The sequence below is a fragment of the Hyposmocoma kahamanoa genome, unplaced genomic scaffold (assembly GCF_003589595.1).
Source record: "Hyposmocoma kahamanoa isolate Upper Pololo Valley unplaced genomic scaffold, ASM358959v1 93, whole genome shotgun sequence".
Lineage (NCBI taxonomy): Eukaryota > Metazoa > Arthropoda > Insecta > Lepidoptera > Cosmopterigidae > Hyposmocoma > Hyposmocoma kahamanoa.
Window position 1 is genome coordinate 14,984,459 of NW_020654810.1, and position 22,844 is coordinate 15,007,302.

The window sequence follows — 22,844 nt, forward strand, 5'->3', positions numbered from 1 at the left end:
ATAACATCAAAATATTAAAAAAATTAGGTACTATTAGTACCATTTAAAGTAATGTTGAAGAAAACAAACTAAATGTGGGTTACACCATTTTTAAGCTGATAGCCTCATTTATTCTATGAAGCCGCATTAACGGTAGGGATTTGTATAGTTGGTAATCTGTTCTTATTAAGCGACTTAAAAAAATGGAGGATGTTCTCAATTTGACTGTATGTTTTTGTGGGACGCGATGCCTCCGGCATTTGTAAGCCGATTTTGATGATATTTTTTTACTAGAAAAAAAAGGGGGTACCTCAGTAATGGTACCATTTAAATTTGAAGAAAATATTCCAAGTGGCAAACTAGGGGATGAATCAGCGTACTTTCCGGTAACGGATTGTTAACTTTTTAGTTTCAATTTGTATGTCATTTAAGCAAAGTTTGAAGTCGGTTCCTTTTTTTTTTAATAAAAATCGCTTTATAAAACTTTTGAAGTTGGTATTTCATATGCACAATTCCAGTTCAATTTCGAAAGATAACAAATTTGTACGAATATAGCATTAACGATCGAGTCAATGACTCTGTTATTAAGAATTATATCGTTCACTCTATGATCAATTTCTAGAAGAACAGGTTTATAAATCGAAATTATTTTACTAACATCTCATATCCATAAAACAAGAACAATAACTCACTTTTATCTCATATTTTTCTTATTGCATCTACGGAGTTCACTTATTAAAATGTAAATAAAGATTGAAAATGGAATGTCACATACAATCTAAAACAAAAACTTTGAAAACCACCTCGTCACTTTTGTAGCGCCACATTGAATGAAGCCGCAATGTAAGTCACTGAGTATGCTGCTAGTATGCGGCTGACCCATGTTTGGGTGATAAACATGGGGTACAAATTTTAACACTTATATTATTATACACTTGAAAGATACACGTATGTCTGTGTATAACACATTAATTGATTTATTTAGGATAATCAATAAGTCGTAAACTTAATACATACATTATGTTTTTTTTTTATAACATCAAGTGATGGGACTAACAAGTCATACGATACATATATACACATAATAACAGTTGCAGTGCCACTCAAGAGCTTTATTTCGCCCGTCACCCAGAGACATAAGTTGACAAGTCTCATGTGCATGTAGTTTCACCAGTTCCCTACCCTTCAAAACCGGAACACAGTAATGCTGCTTGGCAGTAGAAATGGTGAATAGAGAAGGTGGCAGTAATTCCCTGGACGAACTCTTTCACAAGGAGCTCTACTGCTGCTGAATTATTATGTTTATACAATACAGGCATGCTAAAGAATTCCGTTGCTCTGGTACTCTTAGTACATGGAATTCCCTAGTTTGAGAACAGGTATTTTTTATTATTATGAGTGTTGCCCTAATCAAAGGTTGCCACAACTTGTCACGGTAAAACACTATAAGCTCCATACTTTTATTAAATTATGGAGCTTATAGTTTTTTACATAAATTATATTTATTATAGTATATAAAATAATGTTAAATACTAGAACATAGTGAAAAAATAGAAAGCCACATCTATTTGAGTAAGGACGTTAACAACCAAATATTACGATTGTGATTAGAAATTACATTGCAAATGAAGACTCAATATTGAAAAAGTTATAGATCACGTGATATAAAATCTCATACAGTTTTAAGATGACTTGACCAAATTTGTTTACCTGCAGACTCACTTTAGTCACTAATTAATAAATGTATTGATTAGGTTCAGTAATTTTTATTACGTATTTATACGTAAAATGTACGTATTTAAAAGTAAAAGTGCTGAGTCAATTTCAAAGGAAATATTTTAATTTTGATTGACTAAGTTTGTTACAATGTATTGTTAGGAGTACCTATCACATATAATCAATGCTAGTTTTATTCCGTAGAAGGGTTGTCACTCAAAGAAAAGGTATAACACTAAGCTGTGTTACAAATGTTGTCTACTTCTGACGGTCCTTTACCGTCAGACGCGGTTGGTGCATGCATTGTACGTGGTACGCTGGCGCAGTGGGCGCTATGCCTATTACTATGCACGCAGCGTTCCTTCCTTTCTTCCCGCCAATGTCACTCGCATTGTTCCTCGACACATCGTCGCCACGATACCTAACTGTAAACTAAGTGGACCCTGAAATTGGCATTGTCCTTGTTTTCACGCGCTCAAACATGACTTAGATTTGTGACCTAGCTTCTATAAGGAAGTTATTTCTTTAAAGAACATAAATGTGATTTAGGGTGTTACATTTAAGATGAGAAAGTACAACAGTGTGTAATGATGAAATTACTGCGTTAAATGTAGATTTCTCTAGAAGCTATTTTTATTTGTCTTTTTGAAAATAGTCTGGAGGAACCGGTCGAATGTTGACGCTTTCCAGGTTTTGAGAGTAAACGAGTATTGTATATATTTGCAGTAGGTTCGGCAGCATCGCAGGGTGGTGACCGAAGCATCCCGCGTGCCATGCTCTCGGTTAAGTTCAAGGTGAGGCGTTGGCATTTGCTGGGCGATTCGTCAACTATATGGTGTCGAGCGCCCGTCGCCCACGTCGGTGTGCATTAATATGTAATAATACAGTGTCCATTGTAATACAATAATGATGATTGACAAGCTGGTTATAGCAAAAAACATTTATCGAACAATATACTTCATAAACACTGACGACATGTATAGACAGAAAAATCAGGCTCGTACTAGGGTCTGTTAATGTTATGATATGAATGACAAGTTGATAAAAAAATTTACATGAGTAATGTATAATATCAGTAATGTGTTTTTAAGTAATAAATTCAAAAAGAATATTGAAAAATAATTAAGAAAATTGTATTAAGGCCGTAGAAAGAATAAGTTAAAACCAAAGTCTCTAGTACATAGATATCGTTGGTTAAAACCGTATACAAATGGACTCACTTCAAAGACCTTAGAAAATATTATCCCAAACGTCCTGAGTGGAGTTTGGGGTCAGTTACTCCCATTATTTATTAACATCCAATTCAAATTTCACAACTTTTCTTTTTACCGTAAAAATCAGTAGTTTATCTTGCAACTAAAAAAACAAATTTCTTAATTTTTTTTTGTTAATTTACACTTATTAGTGTAGGTTTTTTATCTGATTAAAACATTTTTTTTAACGCACACACTCATAGCCCCACACTAGGGAAACCCTGTATCGCGTGTGCCATGGACACATAAACAACCACTAATTCCACCTAAACTCACGAGAGAAATGATAGTAGACCATACAAATATTTCTTCCGGTCCGGGACCGAACCCGGGATCTCTGCGTGGCAGACCAGCATGGCAACCGTACAGCCCCCGCACATCTTTACTAAATGTTTGTGTTAAAATACATGAGTAAATTAGTAATTCCTCGATTTAGTCATAGTCATTTATTTGTATCAATAAAGTTACAAGTCACAAATATTTTACAATAACGAAAAATTGGATTGATTTACAAGAAATAATTAATACAATAATTAAATCTTAATAATAATAAACTTAAAAGATCCTCTATGGGAAACCGAGAGACACTGCACTGAGGGCTGTAATTTTTTACTTATTTATTTACAAAATTCCGGGATGCTGGGATTCCATAATACTAATAAACTTTAATATATTGATGTTAAACTCGGTAAATACTCTGATATCCATAAATATTGTGCAAAGTTTGAATTAAATAAAAACGTAGTTGGTTTTAATACAGTTTTATTAAATAGAACGTGAAGTTGTGCTGCAAAAAATGTTGCCTGATAGCATTTGATATTGATATATAGATTTTACAGCTTATCAGGAATAGAGTGAATCGTAAGTAATATTCAACTGGATAATGGTAATTCGAATCTTTCTGTACACGCCAGCACATCAAGCTACACATTGACATATCGTGTTCCGTTGCAATGGAGGCGAAATTCGAACAAAAATGTGTACTGTGATGTGCCGTTGTCCGTACCTAAATTAATTTGTTAACAACACTGACATCAATATTCATTTGTCAAAAAAGTCCCACTGTCAGCCACACTTTGTAGGTATATCTATATGAATCACCACAACTAGTATCAACAGAATGCAGAGTAAAGATCATATTTGATTTCTTTTAGAATAGGATTTTCAACACGTGTGATTAGGGTTATTAACGATTATTACTACGTGTTCTCCTACGGACTAAAACGGAAAGTTTCTCAATCGTTGTAGATATTTAGGCGGAAATGGCTAATTGAGAGGCAGGTTTATTTTATTTTTATTTTATATGTTTTGTTTGTTCTTGAATAGTTTCGATTTTTAATTGTATTTTAATTGTCGTTTGTGCTTGATGGCAGTATCAGGAAAGGCCTATAAACTATACTCTATAAGGCGTAAGCCCCTGTAAACGAATGTTTATTTTATTAATAATTTGTATTTCCTTTATTAAGGAATATATTCTGTGATTACTGTGCCTTTATATTAGCTATTGTTTCGCCTTTCAAATAACTTTATACCTAAGATGTTAGTTTATTAACTTTATTTTAAATAGATTACTTAATAAAACTTTGATTTGATATAGGTTTTTTGATACGAATTTCAGGCATAGATAATGTATTGTTTGTGATTTCCATCCTCTAAGTAAGCCTTAGAGGATGGAAAAAAAAAGAAAAGTAAGCCTCTAAGTGATACTTAGACTATGGAAACTTTTTTCCATCCTCTAAGAAGTGATACCTTCAAAACATGCTGTCATTCATGACGTGACATGACATGACATTCTTCATAATAGTGCTTAAATTCTCTTTGCATAACATGTTTTCAGAGGATGGAAAATAATGTTTTGGTGTTGAAATTTGGTTATTCAAAATCCCTGGAGACAAACTACTAAGTGGATTCTGTGTCTAACTGTGTCCCTCTATTTGACTTTTGCATAATCTCCTATTTTTTAAAAACCTCAAACGTTTAAAACAGTTGGCTTTACTTAATCAGACATTGTAAGCAATTATGTCTAGTATTGATTATATCCATAAATATGGTGACTTTATCGTAAAATTTGATATGGCGCGCGACTAAACGCATTGATTGAGGATTACTAAAATCAACGCAAAGTGGACAGCAAACATTTAAGTTCAATCATTCATAGTTCTGATGATGATTGACTTACGCTAGGTATTCGTAGTTCTTCTAAACCTCGTTACGTTCGGTTAGTTAAAATCATAATGATCCATTCACTTAGCGACCGCTCATTATCGGCACGAGAGGCCAATAGTTTCGTAATAACACGGTTATCAGTCGCGTCTCTCGATTTGTTTATCTAGTGATGCTGACGTTACTTTAACAGATTTACTTCAGTGATCAATAGTTCAGTACGGTTACAGTAGCTGGTCAGACAAGTACACTATAACGCTATACATTTATAAATGGCCTTTACAAAGCAATTATTTCTCAGCAAGCGCATTGTCACTGATTCAGACATCTTCGATGGCGGAATTTTGGTCGACGAAAATGGGAAAATCGAGAAATTGCTCAAGAGAAAGGAAAGTGATTGTTTTATTGCTGAAAATAAGGGAAAAATTAAGGTAGGTTACCATGGGATAACTGCAATTTAGTAGTTTTAGGAACACACGTAGGGCTATAAATACAAGCGTATGTTGATAAGGTATAGACAAACAATCAATAGTTTGTTATTTCTATGAAAGTATATATGTAGATCCCTGATATAATGAAATCTATGATGCCCTCCTTGTCATAACTAATGCATTTCGGTAACTTTAAAATTTTAATAGCAGTATAGTTCATTGTGAAAGAGTTCGTTCAAAGAAGTACTGCCACCTTACCTATTTCAGCCGCCAAGCAATAATGTGAGCATTACTGCGTTCCGGTTTTGCAGGTTAAAGGTGTTGGTGAAATTATAGGCTCATCGGACTTATCAACTTATGTCTCAGGGTGACGGGCGCAGTGACAATGCCCCTCAGATCTTTTGTGGTTTAAAGCTCTGAGCGGCACTGCAACTGTTATGGACAGGCGTGTCGCTTACCACCAGGCGCACGACTTGTTATTCCCTCACTTGGTATCACAAAAAAAATATATTGGCACCTAAAGTTTTATTGTCACCTACACAAATAAATAATACTGTTTTTGCTTAATACTGAATAATAAAACTGAAACTAAATAAGATTTAATAAAACCGATATAGGGGGTAGAATATCTATTATCCTGTCGCTGATCCCAGATGTGATAATAACTCGATTTTGCTAAAAATGTCGAATATGTACGTTAGTTATGATAAGGAGGACATATAAATGCAGCATATATAAATATTCACATGCAATTAATTATGTTTCAATTTGGTTTCAATGACATTCGTCTAGTTGTATCTTGGCTACTGATCAATAATAATATTGTCGGAGATAGTGCAAAGGCGCGTATGTAGTATTGGTAAGAAGCGCGTATCTTCACGTGATCTAATTTTACAGGAGTGGGTTTAAACGTTATTATTTTGTTATTTCAATGACTAAGACTTTCACAGACTTTCACTTATTTTTGCACAGTAAGCATTAATTTAAGCTATTTACGGACTGATAACAATAGACTCCAGTAAATTACGCTAGTTTGGTTGTCACGATTATTACGCGGATTTGGTTTGGCTACTAAATTACGGAAATGGCAACTTCATAACGTATACTTAGGTAAGCTACGCGCCTTTGCACTATCCCCGACGATATGTTTCTTTAGGCATATTACATTATCTTATGTAACGAAGCTTATCTGGAGTTGACATTACTTATTCATTTGGAATTCTTAACAAATAAGTGGATACTGTGTTTCATTCCTTATTGTTATAATGATAATTTCTAACTATGTTACAGAACTATATATACCTACTTGCCATGTGTAACCATATTATATATTCGCCGTGACATTTTAGAGTCTCCAATAAAGTCATTTTACACCTTTGACAATTGAGGCTATCAGCGCAAAAGTTATGTTACTTCCGGTAGCGCGCGTTATGTCATTTGGATGCTATTTTCATGTTTATAAAAACAATGACATGTGTGCGAGCACGTTTTGATTTTTTTTTATAATATCAAGTGGCGGCGCGTGTACACGTTAAGAAATTCGTCGTGTCTGCAACAGAAGAGACGACAATGGCCTTGTACACGACAAGAATTTTCTCGGATCTATCCACGAAAATATTTCGTGTCTGTTGCAGACAAGAAAATGATGAGTATGTACACGATACGAATGCTTTCGGGCAGACGTGTGTAGGGTAAACGTGTCAGTGCACTTCCAGGTAGCTGTCGTTTTACTACTGACTGTGTGAAGAAATATGTTGACTACTAATAAAAAAATGGTAATTGCAAATTGTATGTATAGAATAATAAATATTTCTCTCCATGCCTCAAAAGTACGTCGCTTATCTTTATAAATCTCTAAGATTTTGTCCCACAATATGGGTCGTTCCTCTACTAAACTTATAAATAAATCATGCATTTTATTAGTAGCAAAAAATAAATCATGCATTTTATTAGTAGCAAAAATTAGTGATGCAACAGTGATACTATGCAAAATCAGTCCACACGCATAACCGTTCGTTTACTGACAATGCGCCCTATGCAATAGCGGCAGAGCGCGTCGTGTCGGGGGTAGATAAGATTTTTTTCTTGTCCGGCGCCGACGCTTTGTACACAGTTCGTGTGTAGAAACGACACTAATTCTTGCATAGATCCAGCTTTTCTTAGCGTATATATGCGGCCTGACGGGATGAATAAGTCGTGCACCTGATGGTAAGCTACACGCGTGTCCATAACAGTTGCAGTGCCACTCAGAGCTTTAAATCGCAAAGATCTGAGGCGCACTGCCACTGCGCCTGTCACCCTGAGATATAAGTTGACAAGTCCCATGTGCATGTAATGTCACCAGCATTTGATACTATTTATAGTTTTTTATTCCTCTAAGTTTGTATTCTTTTTGTCGTATTGTTTTGTTCGTCAATTGTCATGTAAAATAGCTGGATAAAATACGTTCTTAAGGTGACATTCTCTGTAGCCCCGATATCCTATTTTTTATATAAGATATTACTTTTTCCATCCTTTAAGGATATTACCCACTGTAATGTACGGCTGAAGTACATGATGTACGTGTATTTTTTTAACCGACTTCAAAAAAAGAGGAGGTTCTCAATTCGACTGTATGTTCTTCTTGTTTTTTGTATGTATGTTACGCTATAACTCCGATATTTGTGAACCGATTAATTTGAAGAAAATCATCCACCTCGAAGGGTGGCTGTTCACGCATGAAGATTCATTTTTATAAATAGCGCTTAACTTTAATTTAGGTGCAATTACTTTAATGGATGATTTTGCTATTTCTCCAATTCAAGGCGTTTTTCTCTCAATATACTTTGAGTTCCCGATTTTTATTATCTCCAGTGTCAAGTCCTGTATAGTGGCGAACTATATTTATTTATAACTATATATATATTTTAACTATATTTATAACTATATTTCAATAAAACTTAGCAAATAGACGCAATTCCACGTACTTTTGAGGTCGGTTTTTTTAGTACTCTGTACTGAGATTATATATGAATGTACTACTATTACTTTAAAACAAAAAAACAATTACGTTGGCGTGGCTACGGATAATTTTCTGTAGCCACGCTACCTATTAATAATTTTTGTGAGTGATGTTAGTTTTTTTTTAATTTAGCCAATGTATAACGCTCTGTATTAAGCACGTATCAAAAAAAAAAAAAAAACACAGTCGAATTGAGAACCTCTTCCTTTTTTGAAGTCGGTTAAAAATAGGCGACCAGCATTGACCTTGGCGAATAGTGAGCAAATTCTGCTACATTTCAATTGTCAAATTTTATAATATTGAAACGTCTTCACATTCATGTTACAAAATATTGTTTACCAATTTTGCTAATACATTATTGATAGGCGATAAAGACAAATGGACTCACAGTCAACTTGAACATTGAAATGTAGCTGAACTAATTTTCATTTCGCCTATTTTTTTATATGTATAAAATGTACATCGTCTGTGTATTGGCCAAATTCAGAAAAATAGCTAAAATTGCATTTACAAGTATTAATAATGGCGTGGCGTGGCTACAGATCCGCAGCAACGTCACAATAATTGTCTTTTTTTTCTTTTAAACTAATAGTAGTACATTCACAAAAATACATGAACATCATGCACGTCAGCCGTCTATTACAGGGGTTCTAAGCAATGGGTAATATCATAACAAAAAAAATTGGGCGGCGGGGCTACAGAGCAAAGGATTTTAAATCTTTCTAGGCAAGCGTCTCGCCAACATTCATTAAATATTTTTTATACATGAAAATAGCATCTAAGTATAAAATATTTAAGTACATAAACCATGTACCTTACTATTATTTAAAGTAATATTGTGGTGCAAGGTGGTGTAACTTAGCATCCTAAAGTAAGATAAAATAAAATAAATTTAATAGTCAAATATTTTTTATATATGAAAATAGCATTTAAGTATAAAATAATTACTTATGTAATTCCAGCAGTATTTAAAGTAATATTATAGAAAAAAAAATTAATGTGGGTTACACCACTTTTGCGCTGATAGCCTCAATTATAAAACAAACGTAAAAAACGTACTTTGCTTAAGTTTAAGCAAGAAATTAAGCTAAGCGTTGAGTATACTTCGTAATTTCTTACTTAAAACTCAGGCATAGTTCCTTGTGTAAGTAAGTACAAAAAACTAGCGTATTGCATTTTTGCTTTGTCGAAGTCAAAGTTCGTTTTGAAAATCTCAACCCTAGATTTGCAGCAGCTAATGTATTAAATTTAAAATTGCTGGATATTGGCCTTTCCCATCGTATCTCAGAATTTTAGTCTTTTTCTCTACCTCACCCAGCCATTATCTACCCCCTCTCTTAGATGTCATTCTATATGTAGTCGTTTATTTTTCATTTGTTTTATAGAATTAAAAGTCTTTGTTCCTTTATACAGACACTTTAGGCCTTAGCTAGATACGATTCGGTCCTGAAATAAATTTGCCTTTTTTAAACTACTTTAAAAAAGGAGGAGGTTCTCAATTCGACTGTATGCTTTTTTTGTATGTATGTTACGCGATAACCGTGTTTTGTGAACAGATTTTCATTATACTTTTTTTGTTGGAATGAGGATACCTGGGTAGTGGTTCCATTTAATTTGAAGAAAATATTCCACCTCTAAGGGTGGAATTAGGGGATGAATCCAGTTTCGCTCACTTTCCTGTCACTGATTTCAATAAAACTTGGCAAATAGATGTAATTCCACTAACTTTTGAGGTCGATTTGTTTTAGTACTCTATACTGAGATTGTAATTCACATCAATCTGAATCTGGGATGCACAAAAGGAGCTTCCTCGCGCTTTTTCTTTCCTTTCATGTACGCCTAGCGCACTCTGAGTAACAATCGGCGAGTACCTTCCGCCGATTAGCAAATCACAACATGCATTATAGTGTATGCCATTGATACGATAAGAAAAAGTCTGAATCTGATTAATGCCGCAAATTAATATTAACATTATAATAATATAGGTCATAGATGGTGGTGACCTAGCATTACTGGCTGGTGTGGTGGATTCTCATGTACATGTAAATGAACCTGGACGTACGGCATGGGAAGGGTTTAGAACCGCCACTCACGCAGCAGCAGCTGGTGGAATAACCACCATCGTCGATATGCCACTGTAAGTCATATCATACAATTATCATAATTATATTAAAATATATAAATCTCTACAATAATTGTTGTCTCTTTTTTATATCGATATAATGTTAATCAATCACACCTGTTAAATAATACGTTACTAAGTACAAAAATTGTTTGTACTCTTAATTATAATCATAATCATAATAATTTATTCATAATTTCCATTACATGTCAATTTAGTACTAATGTCAAAGAGAATATTAACTAAACAAATGTATTTTAAATGAATTGCATTATAAACTGATATTAAAGAAATATACTAACCTACATACCAAAAATTCTATGCCATATTCTAGTACTGATTGTACGTAGGCAAAATAGCATGCACGAACTCTGGCTTTTGTAAGTGTCGCAGAGAGACGACTAAGAGCAAAGCATGCCTTCGCCAGTTTTCCACAAAGATGGTCAATGTGTTCCTCCCAAGTCAATGCTTGATCTACCAGGAAACCAAGGAAGGATACCATCTGCACTTGCTCTACACGCACACCGTCTACGCTGAATATAAGTGGTCGGCGGGGCCTACCAGAAAGGTCTAAACTTTTATGAATTGCGTCTTTGTAAGATTTAATATCAATCCGTTGCTCCGAAACCAGCCTGCTAGGTCATACGCAACAGAGTTGAGGAGCTGTACTAACGCGTCAAGAGTCGGTCCAGTAATAATTGCTGCTACATCATCTGCATACATATATATGTCTGCCTGTCCTATTACTACTATTAAATTATATAAAATAATTTAACAGTAACTCAAAACGTACGGTTCCCAAAGTGGTATGTATCGACGCCTAGGCGTCCAGTCCATTTACAAGGGGTCTATGTCACTGAAAAAAATAGTAGGCGGTGCATGAGACGTTAATGGAATCTACAAGAGTGAAACCCTATATGTAAAAACTTTTGAACCGTTTGTCTTTATTCATACAATAAAATGATCTAAGACAATTACCTACTAACCAAAAACAGCTCTCAACTTATTATGCGTTTGCTCACTCGCGGCTGGCCTATGAGATTATACTGTGAGGGCATTGCAGTAACTTTTAACCAATTTTTGTTCTTCAGACGAAATGCAACAGAATATTAAACACCATAGATCAAAGGGATTTTTGTAAATCTTACTTATAAATATGAACATACATAGTATTAAGTTGCTTATATATTTTTTAAAAATTAATGTAATTTAATAATTATTACTGTAATTTCGTTTAAAACATATAACATTCTTTATTCGTTATAAAGTATATATAACTTACCTATATACTATACTACATACTATACACTCCATTAAAGTTTATATGACGTTACTATAGACGTACTAATCGTTAGCAAAATTAACTTAAATTCTCTTTCTCCTTCATATACAATGTTAATAAATAGTTATTTGTTCAACAAGAGAGCAAAGTCGTTTTTTGGTGCGAGTGCTGTTTTTGAGTCCTGAGCAAGCGAAAGATTCTATAGTTGAATCACGAGCGTAGCGAGTGATTCAGAATTAGAATCTTGAGCGAAGCGAGGGACTCAAAAATACGAGCTGCAAAATAACTTTGCTCTCGCGTGATACATACAACTTTTCACCTCAGCAGCGAGAACATATATATATACTAAAGGGACAAGTAATAAAAACACGTCATGAAAGCAAATGCATCATTGTATATTACAAAAATACAGAATTTACAAAAAATTAAAAGTGGAACGTGAAGTTTGTACAATTCTGTAGATTAAAAGTTACTGTTTTATTTGGAACAGTAATCGTCGTAGTGTTTGCTACTTGAGTAGTGGTCGAGGTTTCATTATGAGTTGAGCTGGATTGTGACCCTTCCCGCACCGTAAAAGTTGGTGATTCTGGGCGGGTTTGGGTATGATTCGCATCACTGGAGGTGCTAGGTTGTGCCCAAGAATGCGAAGTCTGTTTTAGGTTTATCGAATCTATAATACGCTTACAGATTTTTGATTTATTTTCTATTGAATCTTCGATATATCCTTCAGCCACTGTATTTGATCTCCAACCGCCATGGCGCTTCAACGTTGTGAGGTCAGCTCCTCCATCTGCCAAAAGAGTGGCTGATGTTCGCCTGAAGCAGTGGCCAGTGTATAGCTGCGGCTCTTTCAAATCTAAAAATGTTGCGATTTCTCGTGCAGTCGCTCCTATTTTATTAATACCCATCGGTTGCCGCGTACATTTTCCATTACGATATTGTATGAAAAAGCGGCCTGTGATCGTATTGGGAGGGCGCAATGCTTTATATTTCTGGACAACGTGTGCGTATTCCTCACGGACGACGAACGACCTGTCTATATTTGTTTTCGTATTTGGCAGGTTAATCAAAAGAAGGTCGCTGGAATGTTGTTCAATGGCATTAGGAGTTAGATTCAATAACTCGTTGGAGCGGCATGCTCCGTTTATTCCAATGATAAGGATGACCTGAAACATAAATAAAACGTCAATAAGTATTGTGTCTTTTAGAGCAGTCTTAAACGTGGATTTCTCATAATATGTAGCGTTATTTTTAACCATAAAGTTCCAATACAAGTCGCCAAAACAACACATTTAAGTAGGTAAGTATAATTATGTTGATAGAAATTGATAACATAACTACCAAAGTCCAAATTGTATTAACAATTAAAATATAACGCTACGACAACAGTAATAATATTCAATACTTACTTTTGCGGCTAGGAAAGTGCAATCTGGAGCTTAATTAAGAAATTTTTCAATATTAGCAGCCGTGAAAACTTTCGATTTTTTTGATTTGTGGCCGACGGCCGATCTTTTCAAAAACGCAATCAGCTTTGCGTAAGTGTTTATATGGACGTTATTTTTAGTTTGTAATGTAGCTTTCAACATCGAATATATACTCCACATCGTTGACGGCTGTTTTGTATGCGACATTTCAATGAAATAAGACAGAAGCACAGTTTCCGACATAGTGTTTCCTGCGCCCTTTTCGTGCCTCCATTTGTCAAAATGTTCGTAGACTTTCAGGTACTTTTCACGAGATTTACTAGGCAAGAAACTTAGTTCAGCATTTTTAACAGTTTCAACTAACTCTGGAGGAGTTAAAAAATTGTCGTCTTCACTGGAATCGCTCATATTTTCTATTTTATTACGTAGGTAGGTATCCAATTAACTATCAAAGAAGTACCTATCGCAAGCAAATAAGAAATTTTGAATTAAAAAAAAAAGAAAGCGCGCTTTTATTTATTGCGTTCCGGAACGTTCTCGCTTGTATTCATTGAAATCACACATTGTAAATATTGTTATCTTTAATTGACGTTATAAATTTAGCATATTTTTATTGCAACACTTGCTTTATTTTTAATGAAAATTGTAAAAACTAAATTATCATAGTATAAAATCGTATTTGTATTTCTCACATAATTTATCTTTTAGATGAATTGACGAGTTTCCGAACGTGCACTCGTTCAGCCATTTTGTGGGGGTCTACTATGTAGCTTAAATATCGAAGTACGAATAAACCATAATTTTCTTTTTCCTTTTTCTTGTTTCAATGAAGTGAAAGGGACGGAGCGACTGATTTTGAAATATGTCGAATTTGTATTAGACCCCTTCGCATTAAATGACAAGTCTCCACTTAAAAAGCAAAAAGCTACTTTTTCTCACGGAGTGAGCAAAATAAGATTTTGCTCACTGATTTCACACAGCAAAATAGCCTTGTTCGAGCTGCTGAGGTGAAAAATATATACTCACGTCTCTAGTTACATTAAAATTTTGGAGAAAATAATGGTCTTCGAAAAACAGTTAATGAATTTTTTTTTTAAAAAAGGCTATTATAATATGCCAGAACTTTTCGAAGATTCCTATCATGTCTGTGTCACTGCTACAGATAAAGTACATTAATTAATTGTTATCTATTCTATGCTACTATTTGTTAATATTTTAAAATATCAATTTATTTTTTGATGTAAATATATGAATATACTTAGTTAATAGTCAAATTATAATTTATTTTAAGATATGAATGTATGTATAATGTTTACTAATAATTATAAGAACAATAATGGAATATATATATTAACTAATTACGTTCAAGCCTAAAAAGTATTTATATTTAAAAATGTCACTTTACTACGGCCTGACAAGGTTAACACCTACTATAGTCGTGAGTTTAGCAATCTGTACTCTGTACCATAATTTTGAGTTTAATTTTCTCTACCTGATTTCGGTGCTTAAGTATTACTTAAGTATTCGAATATTGAACTATTAAATAATATTTCAGGATACTACACTCCAATATTAAGTAATACTTCATGGTAGTATTCTAGAATATTTAAATAATAAAAAATGCTATTGTAATTAGGTAGAGAAAGTTAACGTGAAAATTACTCTCACATGAAATGCAAATTAATGAATATGCATATGAGCTCATTTTGGTAGGTAGTGACTAAAATTTTGGCTTTTCATAAATGGAATAATCTATATTACACAGATATCTGGTAATATATTATAATAGATAGTACACAGGAACTTACATAATATTTTCTTACAATAGACATATACCTATGGAGCAAACATTCCACAACAAACAAGATATGGTATGTTCGGTTAGATAAATGTATAAATTTAATATATATATATATATATATATATATATATTTGTAAAGTTTCCCAATTCAAAGTGAATGCACTGTATCAGTTGTTAAATTGAAAACACATAGTTGATGAATTTGTGAAATAAATCCATATTAGAAAGGCAAAACAGAAAAAATTGGCATGTGGTTTACGAGACAAAAAGTATCGGAACCTCCGCTTTAAATTAACACATTATCTATATTTTTATTCAGTTCATGAAATACTTTTTTCTCAGCATTGTAAAATATAGGTAAATATACATTACTTCATTTTTATATAATATAGGTACATTGACTTACAATTACATGGACGTCAGGTCCGCGCTAAAAAGTGTCCGAACTTATAGGGCGTTAAAATCGTATACAGAGCGTCATTCACGCTTTAGTCTTCGTTTGTTCGACTGACAGCGAAGCAAGCAAAATTAGACAGTACTGCGATGACATTACAATTTAAATTCAACGTTTTAGCTTTTTCATATTCCTTTGCATGTCACTACGTTTAAATAGATTGACTACGTTTAAATTGATTAAATAGGTTGACTTGGGACATTTTTTTCGTGGTTTTTGTATTAGACCTGTCGTTCATTTATTTGTAAGTCAATGATAATGTAATAAAGAATCTGGTTGCATTTTGTGATAAGATGATTCGTTTTTCAATGAAAGTTTTGTATTTATTTAAAAAATCTAACTCGATTTATTTTCTATAAATTTTCTCGTGCGGTTATAAATCAATACTCGAAACAAAATCTTTCAACGCAACCTTTTTTACATTTTTTGATTAAATAAATTATTTTGAGGTCGTAAAATAAATCTGTACTTTAATATATTATACTCGTACATACATTAATTACCATGTTCGTTGTTACAGGAACTCTATACCTCCAACAACTACAGTGGAAAACTTAAGAACTAAAGCCGCTGCCGCTAAAAACAATGTTTATGTTGACGTTGGTTTTTGGGGAGGTGTTATACCGGGAAACCAGGTAACAGAATTCTGTAATAATAAATAAAATAAATAAAAAAATGACTTAATGTATTATTAATACGTGTGACTGCTTTTTAAACTAAGCAATAACGTTTAAAATTGCCATGAAAAATTGGGCACAAACTTTATAGTTTTTTAATACTGTTTTGTACTTACAGTTAATCATCGTCATCATCAACCTATTTATAAGTCCCACTGCTGGGCACGGATCTCTTCTGAGGCGATGTTCTTTTTTCCGCCACTCTGCCCAACGCGGGTTGGGGACTTCACATGTGTTCCGAGGGTTGTAACCTTCTTCGACGTGTAGGTTTCATCACGATTTTTTCCTTCATCGAAAAGCTCATGGTAAATTTTATCATTAAATCCATTGACTTACAATTATATGGACGTCGGGTCCGCGCTAAAAAGTGTCCGAACTTATAGGGCGTTAAAATCGTATACAGAGCGTCATTCACGCTCTAGTCTTCGTTTGTTTGACTGACAGCGAAGCAAGCAAAATTAGACAGTACTGCGATGACATTACAATTTAAATTCAACGTTTTAGTTTTTTCATATTCCTTGACATGTCACTACGTTTAAATAGGTTGACTTGGGACATTTTTTTCGTGGTTTTTGTATTAGACCCGTCGTCCATTTATTTGTAAGGCAAAGATTAAATCCCAAAAAATTCACTCTAGAGGCAACTCGGCTTATTTTACCGTTTACTTACTGTCAAACTTATACTTAAATATTGTAATGAACTTATTACAGGACTCTTTAAAAGACCTAATAAAGGCAGGAGTAGTAGGATTCAAATGTTTTCTCTGTCCAAGTGGTGTCGATGAGTTTCCTAACGTTGAACCTGGAGATTTGGAAAAGGCATTTAAAGCTTTGGAAGGAACTGAATCAGTTCTAGCGGTAAGGCTGTATTAGACACCCTTAAAATTAATTATTAAAAAAATATTTTTTTTAGAGGAGCAAATATAAGTATAATTAATATGCACAGTCGCTAGCTATGTAAAACTGTTTGACCGGGTACATGAATATTGTCCTACATAAGGTTTGTCGTCTAACAAGTACCTACATTATTTTTTCTAGTTTCACGCGGAATTGGAAGAAGACAGGCTGAAAAACAAGCCTAAAATGAAAAAGAAAGGTATTGTTTGCCAAAGAGTCTACCCATGCGAAAACATGTTAATGATTTCTTGGGTCAACCATCGTCAGGTTATACAAAAAAGAAATCATTATAAAATGGATTTGTAAAATATTTCAACTATTTATAATTTCCTTGGTATACTTAAAACTCATAAACTCATAAAAGTAATACGAACTACTAATAATATGAAACAAATCACTCATTTGGTGCTACACTGACGCAATTGTACTTCTTGTAATGGTACAGGAAATGGATTTCAGTTGATTGTTAATTTTATTTCAAATTTTTGACGTGTCTGTAAAACTTTTGCCTATTTTTAACCGACTTCAAGAAAGGAGGAGGTTCTCAATTCGACTGTATGTTCTTTTTTTTTTCTTTTTTTTGTATGTATGTTACGCGATAACTCCGGTATTTGTGAACCGATTTTTATGATTCTTTTTTTGTTGGAAAGGGGGTACTTCCATAGTGGTCCCATTTCATTTTGAAAAAAATCATCCATCTCGAAGGGTGGTTGTTCACGCATGAAGATTCATTTTTATTATAAATAGCGCCTAACTTTAATTATTTAACGTTATTAATATTAATATTATATTAGCTATTAATATTAATATTAATTAGGGGCAATTACTTTAATGGTTGATTTTGCTATTTCTCCAATTCAAGGCGTTTTTGTCTCAATATACTTTGAGTAGTGAGAACCGATTTTTATTATCTCCAGTCAAGTCCTGTATAGTGGCGAACTAGGGGATATTTCAATAAAACTTAGCAAATACACGTAATTCCACGTACTTTTGAAGTCGGTTTTCTTAATACTCTGTACTGAGATTATACATACATATGTACCTATGTATGTATACTTCAAACTTATTATTTTATATACTTCAAACACTTGTTATGTTACAGATGACTTTAAAATACTTGATTCAATTTTATCAAAATTATTTTTAAGTCAATGTAGCACCGATTGAGCGAAATTATGTTTATATGAAATTTTATAACTCTCCTATTTAAACATATAAAAGTTGTCGACTAATTTTGCACGTAGAATCTTTAAACCTCTCTCCTGAAAAATATTCACTTTGCATATGTGGCCTCATTACCGGGGTGCGAATGAATTGCCATCATTTATTTTATTGTGACCATTGACAGGTCAATGAACATGGCGTACCTATAAATTACATTATATTACTTTATTTTATTTCAGATCCCAATGATTATCATACTTATTTAGAGACACGACCTTCGAAAATGGAATTAGATGCTATTTCGCTCATCTCGAGTTTCCTCAACAAAACAGAGTACGTTTAAACAATATACTTTATCTATGGTTATGTTGTTGTTGAAATATGATACATAGGTAATTTGTCGGTACAACGTTTGTAAATATTTGTTGCGTAAAAACCAGACAAAACAGAATATTAGTGCGTACTATAACAAATACGTATAATATACAGGGTGTAATAATTAAGTGTGATAGTTTGAAGATTTTTGATATTTCTTATATGTACGGAATAATCGCCTGGGCACACTTAACGTTTATAACCTGAATAGGGCACTGACTATTTTTTAACCGACTTCAAAAAAGGAGGAGGTTTCAATTCGCCATTATTTTTTTTCATTTTTTGTATGTATGTTACGTTATAACGCGATAACACTTTTGCGAACCATTTTGATGATTCTTTTTTGTTGGAAAGAGGGTACCTCAGTAGTAAGAGTGGCAAACTAGGGGATGAATAACTAATGAGGTCGGTTTTTTCAGTATTCTGGACTGAGATAATATTCAGTATTGTTTAAAAACTATTTGCTCCATGAATTACGACTCCATTAATTAATAGTACTAAATTTCTATTATAGTGTTCGAGTCCACATTGTTCACGTATCATCATCAGACGTTATACCCCTGCTTGAGAAAGCTCGTAAAAACCGCATAGCTGCAGGGAACAGCGCCTGGCGCGGTGGGGTCACAGCCGAAACCTGCTATCATTACCTTACACTGAGCGCGGACGAAATACCGTCTGGCCACAGCGAGTATAAGTGTGCTCCTCCTATAAGAGACAAGGATAATAAAGTAAGTTATAGGTAGATGTTGTTTTGTTCCATCGAGTTTAAAACCAGAAATCGAGACGAAATAAGGGCCAACCATCCCTAGCAACTCGTCAGACAAATAGGCCACTTTTAAATATCAACTCTAGCTTGCGCTGAAATCACAAATTAGAAAGCTGGAATAGTACAGCGCCAACAACTGACCTGTGTGTACGTCTCCGTATATTCCAAAAATATGCTGTATTTATTGTAATAAATATAATATCTCTAACAATGGGGGGCTGTTCCATTCGGTGGTGTGGGAAAACCAGCAAAATATTTAATAACAAAACAAACGGAATCACATTTCATCGGTAATTATAATATTAAATATGTAATTTTTCAATTTTCGTCCATTATGGCAAAGCACAAGTTAAACTGGTCGTTTTGAAGTGAAAAAATTGACGACACCCATCAATTGTTTCGAATTCGGGCTGGCCAATCGGAGCGCAGTTGTCACCGCAATGATTTGGCAGAATAGTTTTCAAATAAACTAAATGACATTTCATCTCTATTGCTAGTCATATACTCGATGTTTTGTTCTAATCCATGTTATTTCTATTATGTGCACATCGGGTTCCCGCTGAGGAAAGACTGCCAATCCACCGTTTTGGCTCAAATAGGTTTAGGCACTTTACCCATCTTCAAAACATGTTTTTTAGTGTAATTAATGATTTAATCGAGCCGACACCTATTCATTTTTTAAACTTTTACATATAATTATTATTACTAGTATTTGAGGAGAATCCACTTATTTTGCTCTGTCGGTGTTTAATTCCTCAGGAATCTCTGTGGAAGTATCTGCTGGACGATAAAATCGATTTGGTCGTGTCTGACCATTCACCGTGTACTTCCGATCTCAAGTGCAGCAATTACTTGGAAGCTTGGGGAGGAATTTCATCAGTGCAGTTTGGTAAAGTGTTCTACAAGTAGTTACATCACTTTATATCTATTTCTGTTTTTCTTGTTTATAATATCATCGTCTTTGTGCTAGATTATAAAACATCACTCTATTAACAAGATGAAGACTGCTCGGCTCAAGTTTGGTAAATAATTTTAACAAATTGGTTAACTCGTCATATTCATTAACGTCTTTTATTATATTCAAGGGCTGTCATTATTCTGGACGGAAGCAAACGCTCGTGGTCTGAACCTAAACGTCGTATCAAAATACCTCAGTTCCGGTCCGGCTCTACTAGCCGGCCTCCAAGATCGTAAGGGTGCTTTAAAACCTGGCCTAGATGCGGACTTGGTTTTTCTGGACTCTGAAGCTCAATTCAAGGTTTCTACCGATATAATTCGCTATAAAAACAAGGTTAGTACTGACATTTTACAACACAATTACTTTTAATTACCTTTTAGTATATACACTTTATTAGATATCAGTAGTAAGGAAGGAAAGTTCCACATTTTTCCAACCACACATACTTATGACAAAAACATTAGAATTAAATTTTTATTGAATTGATATTCAATTATTTTTTGTGAAATTACTCCACTAGTTTGTTATAATTATTAATACAAAGATCGAACACTCAGAAGAAACACTCAGAAAAAATTCCTTCGACTCAGAAAAAATCCGACCGGATCGAAGGAATTTTTTCTGAGTGTTCGATCTTTGTATTAATAATTAAAAACATTAGAAGTTAGTTTAGTTGTTACGTATCTCATTCTGATGAAATTGTAATTTCAAGATCTTCCTTGTTGTCGGGGTCATTGGAAATGACAATTTAAATCATGTAGAGTCATGAGAGATTGTGATTTAGATAGTCTCCTATCATTATTTATCTTTTATTTTCAAATTTTAAAACTATAATTATGTATCAATCTATAAAAAAATGTAAGTTCTGGGTAATTAATAGTGATCGGGATGGAGGGAGTTGATCTACCTAAACTACGAACGTTTTCTTATTATGGACATAACCATTTCGTCATCAATGCGTATACAATGACTTTTTTTACTGTTTATTTTCTAAACATTCCAAAATATAGATTGTCTCATGTTTATATTTTAAATGGTTAGTGTATTTAAATACGTCAGTACTTTTTTATAATATCAAGTGACGGGACGAACAAGTCCTGCACCTGATGGTAAGCTACATGCCTGTCCATTGCCATTCAGAGCTTTAAATCAAAAACGTTGAAGGGGTACTGAAACTGTGCCTGTTACCCTGAGACATAAGTTGACAAGTCCCATGTGCCTGTAATTTCACCACCACCTTTACCCTTCAAGACCGGAACTGAACGGATGCTGACATTACTGCTTGGTGGTAGAAATAGGTAAGGTTAGTAGGTAGTACTTCCCTGGACGAACTCTTTCACAAGGAGCTCTACTGCTACTAAAACACTATAGAAACACAATTTCGATATGAATTTTTGAGACAATAATTTGTAGCAATGTACACAAATTTCAATAAATAATATGCATCTTCAAATTGTATGTGTTTCGTGAAATCCCGGGATTTGTAGAAGGGAATATCCACATTATTCTTTAGTTTAGTTAAATTAACTCCCTCAGTTGCGATAATTGTAAATTAAACGTTTACACCTTTTGGGGTTTCAGTTATCGCCTTATTTGAACAAGAACCTAAAAGGAGTAGTGAAACAAACCTACCTTCGCGGTCAACTAATCTTCGAAAATGGAAATATCATAGGAGAACCAAAAGGAAATCTGTTGCTAAAAAATTTTTAAATTTATTTATTAGATTAGATTAGATTAGATTCATGTTTATTTGCCAAAATACAGTAAATATACAGGTCTTAAATTAAATTGGTACAATGTATTATAATCCAAAGCTTTATTTGTTATACTCGTAACAACGGTAACAATGTTGATTTAATTTTTGGTTTAAAAGTATAAATTTTGTTTTAAATAAATATTTTTATTGTCTTTTATTTTTGTGTCTTAGTAGATTGATTTTTAGCCCTTGTATATTTTGCATTTATCTTAGCAGAATGTCGTCATAACGAATTTGTTATATAACCCTTTATCAAATTAAAGTGATAAAAAATACAGTAAGAAAAAATCGATAAAACGCTGAATATTAAATCACGACGTTTTTGTTAAATCAGCATCCATGATAAAAACCATATCAGTACTGAACTGATATAATTGTGTACAGATACTACTTATACCTCTCTTTCCGCCAGGCAGATCTTTTTACAACGTGTTGGATTCTGAATGTTCCACTTTTGTACCGGCACAGTAACTTTATTGGATATTCGCAAGGTCAATTCATTGTGAAAAGTCATCGTATGTTTAATTATTTTGATAACGTCTTGATATTGAGCAAGTATTTACGTAGGTGCATGAACAATAAAACAAATTTACGTAGATTTACCCATATTTATTACTTACCTC

The 22,844-nt window shown here is 33.6% G+C and overlaps 1 protein-coding gene across 2 annotated transcripts; it reads left to right on the plus strand.

The window, feature by feature from the left end:
• The first annotated feature begins 5,207 nt into the window (after positions 1–5,207).
• On the plus strand, positions 5,208–22,273 carry LOC113237237 (allantoinase-like). 2 transcript variants are annotated; one of them, XM_026473598.1, is made up of 10 exons: positions 5,208–5,542; positions 10,529–10,680; positions 16,150–16,264; positions 17,017–17,163; positions 17,344–17,401; positions 18,606–18,699; positions 19,256–19,469; positions 20,267–20,396; positions 20,593–20,798; positions 22,047–22,273. In XM_026473598.1, exons 1-10 carry the CDS (start codon positions 5,384–5,386, stop codon positions 22,173–22,175), a joined length of 1,404 nt encoding a protein of 467 aa, XP_026329383.1. In that variant the 5' UTR covers positions 5,208–5,383; the 3' UTR covers positions 22,176–22,273. The 2 variants fall into 2 exon arrangements, with proteins under 2 accessions (XP_026329383.1, XP_026329384.1); XM_026473599.1 differs by lacking the exon at positions 10,529–10,680 and having other exon boundaries at positions 5,454–5,542.
• Positions 22,274–22,844: the final 571 nt, after the last annotated feature.